This window comes from Adiantum capillus-veneris, chromosome 6 (genome assembly GCF_014529385.1).
Source record: "Adiantum capillus-veneris isolate H3 chromosome 6, ASM1452938v2, whole genome shotgun sequence".
Classification (NCBI taxonomy): Eukaryota; Viridiplantae; Streptophyta; class Polypodiopsida; order Polypodiales; family Pteridaceae; genus Adiantum; species Adiantum capillus-veneris.
In genome coordinates, this window is record NC_140936.1 from 23,661,173 (window position 1) to 23,676,340 (window position 15,168).

Here is a 15,168-nt window from a genome sequence, read left to right on the forward strand (position 1 = left end):
TATAGATGCATAATTTGGGTAAGGCTACACACATTGCATAAGGGTTAAAAGGAACACTCAAGCCTCAAATAGAATATCTTGTCTCGATAGGAGGGAGGGTGTAGAACTTTCTCGAGTCTCGAATAGAATATCTTGCCTCGATAGGAGGGAGGGTGTAGATGTATCCACAAATGAAGGTGGCTTCAGTAACATTTGCATCTTCTAACATTAATATGAGAAAGAGGAGCTCATGGCCAAGGGGCTAGGAGCTGATGGCCTGGGAAAGGGTCCTTATATAGCTATATTGGGCTATATAATGTACAAGATTTTCCTGCCCTCATATTGGTATCAAAACCACATTGAGAAGGGGACATGGTTGCTTCTTCCATGCTTGTAGGCATGCAAAAGAACTGTGCCCAAAGATTTGGGAGGAAAGAGGGTCGAGGTTTCATGCCAGGGGCCCTTACTACACACACACACACACACACACACACAAGCTCAAGGAAACCTACAAGAAATCAAGCACAGAGTATCTTGGCGAGGTTGGCATGTCAAGGGGAGTCTTTGTCGTTTTTGTAGCAGGATCAAATAAGGCTTGTGTAGGGCACTAAGGTCTTCCAACTCTCCAAGCTCGACAGTTGCTATTGCAGATCTCCATGGGAGTAGTGTTTTCACATTGGCTTGAAGGTCTTGCACACCCTAAGTTACGAGGGGTCGATTAATGGATTCCTCCCATGCATGAGGTATGAGACCTCAAGATTTGTGAGCTTCTGTAAGTGATGAGCCTCATGAGTATTGAAGCTTTTATCAATCAAGGAATAATGAAACCTGCAAAAAATGCAAGAAATCAAATTATTTTTTTGGGTTCAATGGTTGCGAATCACAATGAAATTTTTGAGTTCAAGTTGAATTTTTGAGTTTAGCATGGAACAAATTTCTTGGCAACTGTTGAAGATCATCAATTGAGCTAATAAACGACATTCTGATTACAACCAAGACAATTGAAGTTTGCATATAGAATTTTGGTTCAATCTACACAATAAATTTTACCAAGGCAAGGTAAACTTGTAGTTGGTGCATTTACTGCCAGCGCATGCAAGGCATTCAGCTGTCCTAGGCACCAAATCCAAGCAAGAAGGATTCTACAATGCTTTTGTACCTATGTAAGACACTCTATCAAGGACACCAAGTGCTAGATTAAGGTAAACCCCATTTTTCTAGCAATTTACACATGTCGAATATGGCACAAGATCTTCCAACAAAGCATGCATTTTATTTTGAGCATCAATCTCTTTATAACTATCTGCCACAAGATCCTCTCCAACATGTCCATGGGGCATGCCAAAGAGGAGTTGGATGATGACCATGGGCTAGTTGACCAACATGATTTCAATCGCTTGCTTCCTACCCAAACTACGTTAGAAAATAATTTTGCATTGTTGAATGCCAATTTTATTGCATTAACTACATTATTTAATTAATTTATTTCTAATATGGGTGCAGGGCTAGGGGTCCAGGGGCTTTTGGCCAAGGGCCTAAACCGCAAGGAATCCCCCATGCACCTATAATTGATGCACTACCTGATGGTGTGTTTCCCTTTTCTAAAGTAGATGATAGAAATAAACTAAAGGACATAACATCACTAGTTTGCAAGGGGGAAGAGTGTGAGAAGGGTAAGCATAGACACCTTTTTCCATAAGTGGGGGGTTATTCACACGCTCAGGAACACACCCAAAGAGGAAAAAGGGATAGAGACTAGTCTATCTTTGAAGGGTAAGGCCTACAAGTTGTGGATGAGTCTCAAGGTGCCTCATAGGCCAATCACTTGGGTATCTTTTGAAACTGCATTTTGCAAGGAATTCCTTCCATAGAATGAGCAAGATTTTAATTGGGATGCTTTGGATGAGCATGTGATTGGCAATCTCATGCTTACCCAGTACATAGCCAATTACCCAATTACAAAAAGATTAGCATGAAGTTAGAAGGTATTAATAAGTTTCATAAAGTATGGAGATTTATCTATGGGCTTGATCTAGAGTATCAGGCTAAGGTTAAAACCCACCGCCCAAAGCTTTTCAGTGAATCTATTTTTCATGCACAAATCCTTGATAATATTGTGTGTAAGGAACGTGTAAAAAATAAGGATAAGACACTTGCACCATTATCTGCATAGTCCGTGCATAGTAAAAAAGAAAGTTATTTATTGCTTAAGAGAGTCCTCCAAGAAATCTAAGGGGCCTCAAGGACACTCTCAAATGAAGATTTTGAGAGAGCCAAGAAAGAGAAGCTCTGCTTCTATTGTCTTGACAAACGTGAAAAGAAGAATTGTCCACAAGGGAAATCCCAAGATGGCAAAGATTAAGAGAAGGGGAAAGGCAAGACCTTAAACATGATGTAGTTACTGCCCTTGAATTCATCTTACAAGTACTCTCAGGTGAAGATTTCTCATATGGAGGATAGTGTTGCTTAACTACTGCTTTGTGGAAGCGTTCCTTTGGACCTCATGAGCTTGTGTGTATACATAGCACTATTTAGGACACACATGTGTGTATTCTGATTGATGATGATGCCATGCACAATTTCTTAAGAATTACAAGCTAGTTAAGACTCTTAAATTACCACATACTCCAAGTTCACACTACTATGTTGTGTCCCTTATGATGAATGGGCCCGATAAGGGGGTGTGGGATACAGAGGTTAAGAATCTCAATGTGGAAATTCAAGGACACCTCATCTCATTGGATTTCCAAATTATGACCATGAGAAGATGTGGTCCTTAGTAACGTTGTACGACAATAGAGAGATAACCTTTCCAATTGGATTGCTTTGGGCTAATGTATGCACTTAGCATATCCTTTAGCACAAGATTAACACTTGTAATTTGCATATCGATATTTGGATGCCTTGTAGTATTGAGGTGTGCTTCCCAACCGTTTATAGGATAGTCTTGCAAAATGACTGGTAAACTGGATCACAATTCCTTACAACATTGGCAAGAGAGTCAACAATGTTATGAACAACCACTTGTTTAACGGAAGAGATTGAATAATGGACCGAACAAACTATGAAAAGTTTAATCAACTTGTCTACAAGCACACAAACCGAGCCATGACCTCTATTGGTGATTGATAGACCCATAATTAATCTTGTAGAAATACTGCACATATAGTGCAAAATGCTTTAGAAGTTGCTAATGTCATGAATGTGCATGCCACTCCAAATCAGCCTTTGCTAAACACTAGGGCCCCTAACACCTAGTGTGCATGCATATAACAAATATGAGATTTTTCTAGTTTGTGTGACTACCCCAGTGTGTGTGACTACTAGCTTGTGTGGCCTTGAGTTTCGATCCAGCTTATTTCAGTATAGTCCATGCCCAACGGAGGATTATTGGGTGGGCACATCCTCAACCTGATCTAAGTTATTGGTGTACAGCGCCTCCTAGTTGTAGAAGTCTATGTGGAAGATAAGTGCATGTGTGGCATAATATCCTATATATAAGCCTTTTTCTTTGTATGGCTATGTGTAAGTCAAAGATCCTAGTCTGATATGTATTCCAACCTTATAAATAAAGCCTATGATGTATATATCATGTGCTAAGCTATTATTTTCATTTTATAACAATTGTCCTTTATTGAAGCTATGTACCTGTGTATGTGTGTGTGTGTGGTGTGGTGTGTGTGTGTGTGTGTGTGTGTGTGTGTGTGTGTGTGTGTGTGTGTGTGTGTGTGTGTGTGTGTGTGTGTGTGTATGGTTGCCTTCTCCTTCAAGCCTCCTTGAGCTCCCACACTCTAAACTCAACAACTAGAACAAGATCGCACTGCAAAAGAACAAAAAGCAAAACAACAACAAAGAATTTGAGTAGCGTAAGAAGATGCAAAACTCCACATTCTTAAGCATAAAGCTCGAACACAACCATGCAAAAAAGTACCACGACACCCTGCACCACCATCGATGCCAATTGATGCTCTTCAATTATCATGATAGGACCAAATGTCTGAATTGATCAACTCCCACCACATGGTACTTTGGAAAGAGCATTACTGGATACAGGAGCCAAGGAAAATGTCATGGACTACACAAGTTATTGTAGATTGATAATAGAACCGCTAACCTATCAACAACTAAAGCTAAAAACCACAAATAAGGACATCATGGTCAATTTTGGGCATGACAACGTCAATATCATTATTGAGAGACATCAATGCCCGCATCATTTCATATAATGGCTGACCACGACATCAATGAAGCAATCATTCTAGAGGTACCATGGATTCATATCTAGTAGGCTTCACCACACTAGTCAATACATACTCTACAATTTGTAAGCAATGGACAGTCCCATGTAGTTCCATTAGTCACAACAAATTATGAATGTCTTATAACTCAAGTCAAAGCAACTCTACCAAGCATTACCCAACTCAGGATACCGCAAACTTCAAGTATAAAGGGAACTAGTCAAGTTTGGATACCCAAATCTTTAATTTGTAATTAGATATACTTCTATTTGGGTCCCCAAAAACAACCTCCAATCTACATCAAGATTCAGACCTCAGGAAACACCCAAATATCACCATCCCCAGCTCCAATCACCCTATCAATGGAGACACGCAAGATGTACCACTCATCACCAACCCAAAAAACGATGGGTTTGGTTGCCAAAAAAAACCAAACGCCACCCTCAACCAAGTATGGAAGGTTAAAGAATTGTGCAACACAATCACCAAGTACTCTACTTTACCACAACTAAAATAGTTAAGGGGGGACCAAAACCTCAATCTCACACAAAGACACCCAACAAAATTTCCATCAAGGAACGCTCTTTCAAATTGCACAATTCTCTTTAGAAGGTCACAACAGTGGGAAACTTTCCTCATGGGCAGCCCCGAGCGAATTGCTCAAGACCCGCTACTTACAGTGCATACTATTCCCAGTTGTATAAACCTCATTGGCATAATAGGGCCACACAACAATGCCTTACACATGCGCTATTTGTTGAACCATGCACTACAATCCACCCTTGAAATCATGTTGTCTAGGAGGACTCTACTTAGGAGGACATGAGGCACACAAGCAAAGCATTGCTGATGAGAAGTACATTGATTTTTTAGTGTGTATATGATTTAAAAAGTGTGTTTCTATGAGTTTAGTTGTTTTTTCTCTTTTTCTTGGCATAATAATGAGCCGCACATGCTAAATCTCTATCATGAAGAGTTTCAATGAGATTTTGACTAGAGAGTGAGAGAATAATTTTGGCTAATTTTTGGACCAATAATTATAATTTTTAGTTTACTTTTCTAAAAAAGTAAAAATAATAATAACAATAAAATAATAATAAACATCACTAGGAAAGTTGAAACCAAAATTTGGAAGCAATTATCAAAATCTCAAAGCAAGTGCTTAGAGCATATACAATATGGGAAAATTTAGAGGATGTCAAGTTTTTTACTTATCCAAATTTGGCACTAATGGTAAAAATGTAGTATGCAGTCTTCAATAATGAATTATGAGCCATTTGAGCCATAAGTAATGTGAATAGGGTAATGAGGCCAATAGAGCAAACAAAACAAGACGATCGTCAGGAAAGTGGGTGTATATAAGAGAAACAGACTTAGTTTAAGTGGCTAATGAGGCCAATAGAGCAAAGAAAACAAGACGGTCATCAAGTAACTCGGGGGGGGGGGATTCACTATGTATAAAATGTGAATATCACATGCGTTCAAGGACTATTTTTAAAACTGCTCATCTATGAATTTTTGACAAATAAAAGACACTTTTTTTTTACTCAATCTGTAATTTTTATGCCCAATTCTGTTTTATGGTACCCTTATGTATGTGAAAATGTGAGAAAAAGCAAAATTTATTAACCCCTTCAGCTGCACTCGTGTGATAGTCACAAAACTATTAAGTGACCCCCCTAAGTCAAGTAACTGGGTATATATAGGAGCAATAGGCTTTTTTTTTTTGCACATTGTGTGTGTGTGTGTGTGTGTGTGTGTGTGTGTGTGTGTGTGTGTGTGTGTGTGTGTGTGTGTGAGAGAGAGAGAGAGAGAGAGAGAGAGAGAGAGAGAGAGAGCATCGATGACTATGTGCTGCTGAGTGCATATCCACACTGTACGAGCTACCAAGGCCATCAGTACTCACTAGATCGGACAAGTATGAACCTCTTATAGTACTTGAGGCTTGTATATAATCAATCATCACATGTGTTGGCAGTAGAGGGCCACCAATCATAGAACAGGTCGCACAAAGCCGCATGTATAAAGTGATGCATGGAGGACTTAGGGATGCCCACTTACAAAATTCTTGCAGCTAGAGATAGCTCTTATCAGTTCCTACAAATCCATGTTTTCAAAATTTGCAAAAGTGTAGGTACATGGATCATGATCCATGTACCTCATCATGAGTGGGTGAGGAGAAGGCAGAGAGAGCAAGGGAACCCTAGTACCACGCCAGAAGCTATTTGTCAAAAAATCCACCATCATGGAAAAAACATCAAATCTAGCGGGTGATAAGGCTAGTGCCAACCTCCAAGCAACTCTAAAAAAACTATCAAGGTGTGATCTATATCACCTAAGGAATGCATGGATGAATTTTTAGTGCAAGTGTTCTAGGAACATGGGTTGTGACCCATGGGTTGCAAGAAAAAAGCTTCACAATGGCCAAATAGGGTTAAACTAGGTTGGGAGCTTATGAAAACACAAAAAGTATCTCACCAACACTAAAATTTGTACAACCTCCATCTCAAAGCCACCTACACATGGGAGCCAAGAACCCAAGGGAGCAAGATATCAATAGTGATCAAATCAAGAAGCCAGAAATAGTGTCAAAAACACAAAGTTATAGCCAAAAACACTATCGTATTTTTAGAGTCCAAATTTGCATTGAAGTTCACCAATAGGCTTAGAATAGTGTCTAAATGCAAGATTATAAATCTCATCTCTAGACTCTAAAAATAATGGATCACGATCCATGTTCCTTCATTAAAACTCACCTTGACCACACAGTCTTAACCTAAAGTACAAGGAAATGCACATCCTACGATTTCCTTTTTTGGAACTCAAAAACCTTGCCCGAAGTCAATTCTATATCCGAGGCTCTGAAAAGTACAGAAATTGGCTTGAAATCCCAACCAATGATCCAAATAGCAAAAAATTGGGAGGCCATATTAACCATTCCGATCCACCAATCCAAACCATACCTTCAATTTTTTTCTTCTTTTTCTTACCATTGACATCTACTAACTTCAAAAAAATCAATGTTGTGTGGTCTCAATATTTGATTAATTCTATACGATTGCTCTACATCAACCTTAGACTCAAAAGTCAAATATACTACTACATTCCAATTGGAGCCTAGCATATTCATTGAGGATTCACAAGAGCCCCTATCAATGAGATGTTGTAAGAAAAAATCTGGAATATATGCAACCCTTTCTCAAGGAATCCTAAAAAAGGTTCATAACTTATATTATCCGTGTTGGCTTTAATTGAACCCACTATAAATACAAGATGGATTGAAATGTTATATATCATCGATCAATGCTTGCGCTTCATGGATATCTCTCTATCGAATTCAGTTGTAAAGTAATCATGGCACACTAGCTATATGTGTGAGAAGATAAGGCGAGGATTATATTGTATGCATTTATGTGGATGATTCGATTGTTGGTGACAATCATGAGGCTAAATTTGATAATGAAAATAGTCTCTACTAGAGGAAGTTTGACAAGAAGGATTTGGGAGAGTTACGCGATTTCTTGGGCATTGAGATTATACACAAAAAAGAGGGCAAATGGCTGTCACAAATGCAATATGCATTAGATATGTTGTCAAATATGGTATGGCAATTTCCAACTATGCTTTGAGTACAAGAGATGGCGTTAAGAATGAAGAGGAGTGTTTAAGATATCAAGCTCAATACATGGTATATTTGGATGACTTCTCACTTATATTTATCACTGGCACCAGGTAGCGTACACGAGGATCATCACCAATTAGACTACAATTAGACTTTACCAATGTGGTCTACCTATCAAGAGTGATCTACACTTAGCTTGTTAGCATACTCACTGTCACACTCACATTGATCATTGCATATAGTTCTAAATATGTTGTATTTGCCATTTACGCTTTGTATACCTCATCATTATTTTCAGTAGTAAAGAAGACGCATAATTAAGCCTCCATCTCCATTGTGTGCTCTCTTCGTTGGTTGTTTTTGTGTGTGTGTGTGTGTGTGTGTGCACGCGCTTGCGCTTGCAAGATCTCAAGCTTTATCTTGCCCTATCAATTTACAAGAGCAAACAAGCCAAAACCATTTCCAATGGTGATGTACTTTTTCTCGTATGGAGTAAATGTCTCCATTACTACTCTCTTCTTTGTGTATCTTTGATGTTAGAGATTGCATATCATAAATAGCCTCAACCCTCTCTCCCTCCTAGTCTTCACACATTCTCCCTCCTTACCTGTCACTTCCAACTCTTAACAAAAAGGCTATAATCTACATCTTTCGGAGACTCAAACCCCTCTCAAGTTCTTCAACCCTTTTCCATCCTTAATACATCCTTTTGTCTTCACCTTGCACATCCATGTGACGCCCCAGTTTCTGGGCGCGTCGGGGAGGGGGCCCGGCGGGGATTCATACCCGCACGCGGCCGAGGGGACTTCTGTCTTCAAGGGGCCCGGCGGGGATTTATACCCACGCGCGGCCGAGGGACTTCTACCTTCAAGGGGCCCGGCGGGGATTTATACCCGCGCGCGGCCGAGGGATAAGGTGTTGCTTCAAGGGGTCCTGGCGCGGACGGCACCGGCTCAGGAGGGCCCGGCTCGAACGGGACCGGCTCGGGTCAAGTTGCCTTCTCGGGGGCCCGGCTCGGACGGGACCGGCTCGGGCGTGGTTGCGTTCCATGGGTCGACGGCCGTTTGCGTTTCGCGGGTCTTCGCGGGTCTTGCGTTTCGGGTCCCTAGCCCCACGTAGCCTCAGGCTCCGCCGCACCGCCGACGGGTCATAGCGTGCCCCGGGGAACCTTGCGTGGAGTCCCCACGATGCGCGAGTGCGTGGAGTGAGGCTACAGTGTCTAGGTGGGGGGTCCCCTCCCGTGGCCGGTCTTCGGGAGGCTCATACCCCTTATATACACCCCCGTTTGAAGAGAGTTCGACGACCGCGTCGAATGTGGGAAAAGAGTGCTCGGCTATGCACGAGGCCGTGGGGACAAAGGGGTGCATATAAGTGCAAGTGATCAAAACTGTTCCCAAATGCAAGTAGGTAGGCATGCTTTGTTTTTGTCATTTTTGAAGATGAGTGTGTGTGTATTTTTGGGGTTTTGGCAGAAGGCTGAAAATGTATGCTTTGAACACCCAAGTAGAATTCCCCGTACTTGAGCGTTCCCCGAATAGGTAACCCAGTGTGCGCGGAGCCACCTGCTGCGTTGGCCCGCGCGGAGGCTTCTTGAAAGCCGAATCTGAAAGAGCGTTCCGTCGCAATGCAGCACTTGCGAGTTGGTCCCTGTTTGGACGTCGTTTGGAGGGCATAGCTCGGGGCCCTGTGGTCTCTTTGTAGACTTGAATGGGTCTTCAGCTCAGCATGGGCCACAAAAGTGGCCGGGGCGCGACGAACACCGTTGGCTTGGTTCGTCGCGTTTTTGGTCTTTCTCTGTTTTTGTCATAAAGAGCCCTGTCTGGCTCGTATCTGCCTTTTCTTCATGTGGAGAGCCCTGTCTAGCTCACATCTTTGCTTTTTGTGTTTGGAGGTGCCCGGCTCGGATCGGGGCCGGCGCGGGTCACGGGTGACAGCCCGTTGTTTGGACGCATCACGAAGAGCCCTGTCTGGCTCGCATCGTTCCTTTTCCTCATGGAGGTGCCCGGCTCGGATCGGGGCCGACGCGGGTCACGAGTGACGGCCCGGTGTTCAGGGAACGCGTCACGGAGCGGAGGGCGTGTGGTTGCTTTCTGGTGCTCTCTTCACCAGGATTTTGACGACCCGAGCCATTGCGGTTGGAGTCGTCGTGAGGATCGTGCGCGTCGGGCACGTCGGTCTTCGGCTCGTTTCCAGGAGCTCGTTCTGGAGCTCTGATACCAAGTGTGACGCCCCAGTTTCTGGGCGCGTCGGGGAGGGGGCCCGGCGGGGATTCATACCCGCACGCGGCCGAGGGGACTTCTGTCTTCAAGGGGCCCGGCGGGGATTTATACCCGCGCACGGCCGAGGGACAAGGTGTTGCTTCAAGGGGTCCTGGCGCGGACGGGCCCGGCTCAGGAGGGACCGGCTCGGGTCAAGTTGCCTTCTCGGGGGCCCGACTCGGGCGTGGTTGCGTTCCATGGGTCGACGGCCGTTTGCGTTTCGCGGGTCTTCGCGGGTCTTGCGTTTCGGGTCCCTAGCCCCACGTAGCCTCAGGCTTCGCCGCACCGCCAACGGGTCATAGCGTGCCCCGGGGAACCTTGCGTGGAGTCCCCACGGTGCGCGAGTGCGTGGAGTAGTGAGGCTACAGTGTCTAGGTGGGGGGTCCCCTCCCGTGGCCGGTCTTCGGGAGGCTCATACCCCTTATAATCCATCTCCCTCTACCCATTTGTGCTCCATCCCCCGAAACCACAATCCTTGTTTTCTCCCACCCAATGGACATCCCCACTTGACCCTAATCTCTATCTCCTTGACCCTAAACCCAATACCCTAAATCTTTGTTCCTCTTGACTCATGCTCTTATCCCTTCATTTCTATCCCAACCCTGAGAGAAGAACCAAGAGAAGGATGTATAACCTCACAAACGCAATCAAATAACTGTGCACCTCCCTCCCCTATCCATTCACTCTTTTCTTCTTCATTGAAGTATACATTAACCATGTTTTATACTATGACCGTAAGTCAATGGGTTCAGGGTTGAAAGGAAATCTCTAGTTCTAGAAGACATTGATGTCCACTAAGAGTTAAATGTAAAACCACTACTAATGGCTACTGCTCTATCAGAGGATCATTTAGCCCCCTTTCAATTTAAACAGGCCACTTTCAAATTCTGCACTTGCATGTCACATTGCTATTTTTTAATGGCAGTTGTTCTAACAGGATCAGTTACCACTTTTAAATTCTCAACTTCAATCATTTAGGAGCCGATTAAGAGGGAGGTCAGATTGAACGAGTTCCTTCGGAGTCCTTCCTATCGCTCCAAAAATCCATTCAAAAATGAAGGGAATCCACTATTATTGAGGAGGAGAACAGCAGGAGGTGATGGTCTTATTCCAATGGAATAACAGGGAGTATGACCCAATTTCTCCTAGACCACAACTTCCAGACCTGCGAAAGGAGAAATAGTCAATTCCATCATACCCATTGCTTAGATCCAACAGTAAGCAGCAGCGGGTAGAAGCTGGCGCTGATGCCAACTTTCCTCCATTGTGTGGAGCTTAGCCAGTATCGTCAAAGTCAGGCAAAATTGCAAATGATCAGCACCCTTCATACGACATACATTGTCCAGCAGAATGCAAGTGGTTGGCTGTTGCATTGCTGTCAGCTGAGCGGCTGTAGTAAAAATCAGTAATTCTCACACTAACAGCATCGACAACAACTAGCCACTCAATTGCAGCAATCTCAACATTTACAATAGATTAAGCATCTGCCACATGAGCAGTCAAAAACAGACGGATTACCACTGACAATGGCTGTCAGCATACTTTTTCTGAACCGCTATCAACCAATGTCAGTGTGCCTTCCCTTACCATCCTTCACTCACCAACCCTTTAACCTGGGGATGGCTCCGTACTCATTCTGCCGCAATCACAATCCTCAAACCCATACATCCACCACCAGTTACCATATGTTTAACCTCCATTCCAAGAGAATAGTCAGCAATGGACCATTCCCTGCACCATAAAGCCACACTGGCTCAGAAGACATAATTCCGCATCCTATTACTATGTGAAAGCTCCTCTTTCTGAGAACTGCTGCTTCACATTCCTATACATTCATTTTCACAACAGGAGGCACTTGCCACACAATATATATACTGTCCTAGAGACATGTAGCAATCGTTCACATAGCCAGTGTTCTCTTCAAGCCAAAGGTGGCAGCCAAAATTATGTCGCTCTACAATGGCTTTGTTAAATTTGTTACAGCAACTAGCAATACTTCATTCATTAAGTACCAAAATGTACCAAAGAGTGAGACAAGCCAGCACCAACAGGCATTACTTACGACGAAGATTTACAACTAGTATGATGAGTGGATCGCCTTTCGTAAGTTCACTCAATGAACTAAAAACTGTGTGACAATACATCAACTATTTAAAATGCAAAAAATGGGGACATGAAAATTCCATACAACTTACATGCATAGGGCCCTTACAACCGCTAGGCTGCAGATGATACAACAAATTGCTTTCCCAATGCCTGAAATAAATGTCCCATAAACCAGACAATTTCTCTGTGTGGTTATCTCCTGAACTCCTAGTGAGAAAGGGCTCTCAATATGTACACTTGCATATTGCGTACAAAAGCCCTACTTGGATACTTGGTGTCCAAGAGGTAGGCTTTGGTTAAGACTTTCGAGGCTTATGAAGGATCCAGGGCTACGCGAAGCTTCTGTTCCTTGGTTGGGAGTTTCACATTCTTTGCCAAGCCCAATTTCTCAAGGAGGAGAATGAAATACCAGGTAAGGTCCAATTGCCACCATTCCAGGCCATGCCGGGCTGAAAACTCAAAGGCATGGTGGTTGTTGTGCCATCCCTCTCCAAAAGCTAAAAGACCAACCCACCTACACAACATGCAAGCAAGAAACAAAGCACTATTAGCTAATTTAAAGTTAGATCTTCCAAAGAGGACACTGCAAGCTCTACAAGGCACTTGAAGAGCCAGGGACAGGCTCAAAAACACGAGGGTTGCATATGCGGCGATTGTTTGTTGCATATGCAGCATAAATAATTTAGTCAGTGAAAAGAGGTAAAGAATCACCAGTTGTTTTTAGACAAATCTCCAGTCTTCCATGCTTGATTACCCCATACATGACATGCAGAGTTAACCAACCAAGTAATGTGGTACACCCATGTAATTCGAAGTGTCTGCAATCATACCAAAGACATGAGCCCACATAACTTTCAGATTCCCATACAATTAGCTTAAGAAGACAATATCCACAAACCCCGCCCCATATCAGAAATGGAAGACCTCCCCAAGCATACAAAATCGCTCCAGCCAGAAAACCATGCAGAGGATATGTCTTCTGGATAAAGCGGTAGAAGGGTTGCTTGACCAGGTCTGCTACATTAGTGCGTTCGCCCACCTGTTGCAAAATCCCAACAATCGCAGGTAAGCGTACAGAAAGAAATGATTCCCCATATGCTATATATGCTATAAAGAGACCAGATACCTTCTCTGTTATTAAGTTGCTATCAATCACCCATCCCAAGTGGCTAAACCAGAAACCTCCATATGGTGAATGGGGATCCATCTCTGTATCACAGTGTTGATGATGGTATCGATGTGAGCTCACCCATTCCAAAGGATCCCCCTGCCAGAGCAGTAAAAAGAGAGCCAACAAGCTCATAAGGAAACGATCAACAACACAGCTCAAAATTGAAAGAGGCCACATAGACTCCTGAATCCTTATGTGCATAATTCAAGCAGACGGTGCATTGCTTGGTGTCCTTCATCACAACTCCATACCAATGGATTCTCAATTCAAGAGAAGAGAAAGTTACTCATTACACGGGCACTTCTGTAGTAGGAGAACACAATACAATGTGCTCGAGGAAAGTCACAGCAAGTGCACTAGGAACATACCAACAACAGGGCAAAGCAAAGCCAATTCTCACTCTACTTGCTATCGTGCAGAACTGCTGTCTTATGTTATCACAAACCCATAGCATTTCCTAAATACCATCTTACTGTTGAGGATATGGAAGCCAAAAGCAATGTTCAGAGAGATGGTTCTCCTCTAGTCGACTGACGTACTCCACCAAGCAAATTCGTGTAAGTGACCCAAACACCTTCTGATTGTTACTAAGCGGAGAACTGCCCCCACCAACATGGTATGCAGCGATGAAATGGAAGACATGAATTCTACATAATAATGCCGCTACATGGCAGACACCATCACAGTAATATGCACCCAAGCCATTATATAATAGTGCAGGTGCTCTCCCCAATCCACGTTGCAGACATTATCACAAAGGAGCATCCATCAGCAACTTTCACATAAATTGGACAGCACTTGCCTGAAGAGCCAGGACGCCGCAGTATGCAAATGTATACTCCAACCACTTAGGAAGGGTGAAGCTCTTGTGGGAGAGGTTTCTGTGAAACGATAGGGTGATTCCGAGCATACCCGTAATTACATACATGCCAAGAAACACCCCAAAAGCCTTCCAGGTGAACGTGAAGGGGGCAAGGAGGCAGCCCAGATGAGTGAGTAGCAAATAGATCCCAATTCCAATGTCACTGGCTGACCAGGTCCTGTTCAAGAAATAGGGTTTCTTCCAAATGGGGGTAACGTTGGAGAGCCAAATATTGCTGGGGGTAGCCTTGGGGGGCTCAGCTGGGGCCGAGGCAGTTTGAGCGGCAGCAGAAGCAGAAATGTGGAGGGGGCGGTGAGGCGATGGGGCCAAGCCCAGGCGTGCAGGCAACGAGAGACCTGGAGCCATGCCAAGGCATCTGCTGCGAGGCTGCAGAGGCGGTAAGAAGGATGAGCAGAGGCCACGCTTGGAGGTGGGGATGGGCGTAGAGAGACCCATGGCCGCGCCATTCCTCATTGCTGCTGCTGCCGCCATAGCTGCGTTTTGCGCGCTGCTGCGAAGGCGCACGCGCACTATCTGCTAAGCCCTGGCAAGACGAACGGCTGGCCAACCTCTTCTATAGATGTGTACACACACAGGAGAGGAAGCGGGGGGCAGATCAGTAGTGGGCCCGTGTTTTGGGCAGGTACAAATCCCCGTCAGCATCCATGTTGGAAAAGAAAAGGCACATGGGGTCCCGGGTTCTGGGCCTTGGAAAACCCCGTCAGCATCCACGGTGGCAGAAAGAAAGGCGCCAAAGGGTGCCATCGCAGCAACCACCCGGCCTATCTTCGTGCACAAGGAGGGTAGTATGTGAGCCTTATTGGCTTGCTTTGGATAACCCTCTTAAACGTTACCGGCCAACAAAAAAAGCCGTCCTTACATTTTATTTTTTTTGACTTTCTCACTCCCCTTCCACATGATTAGTCCAATAT

The 15,168-nt window shown here is 44.0% G+C and overlaps 1 protein-coding gene across 1 annotated transcript; it reads right to left on the bottom strand.

Annotated features, from left to right (window-relative positions):
• Positions 1-12,267: 12,267 nt before the first annotated feature.
• LOC147455262 (palmitoyl-monogalactosyldiacylglycerol delta-7 desaturase, chloroplastic-like) lies at positions 12,268-14,806 on the bottom strand. The gene is made up of 5 exons (XM_086514086.1): positions 14,177-14,806; positions 13,330-13,470; positions 13,102-13,242; positions 12,915-13,021; positions 12,268-12,717 (listed from the first exon to the last, which is right to left on the bottom strand). The coding sequence occupies exons 1-5, from the start codon at positions 14,726-14,728 to the stop codon at positions 12,516-12,518; spliced, it is 1,143 nt and encodes a 380-aa protein (XP_086370212.1). The 5' UTR covers positions 14,729-14,806; the 3' UTR covers positions 12,268-12,515.
• Positions 14,807-15,168: the final 362 nt, after the last annotated feature.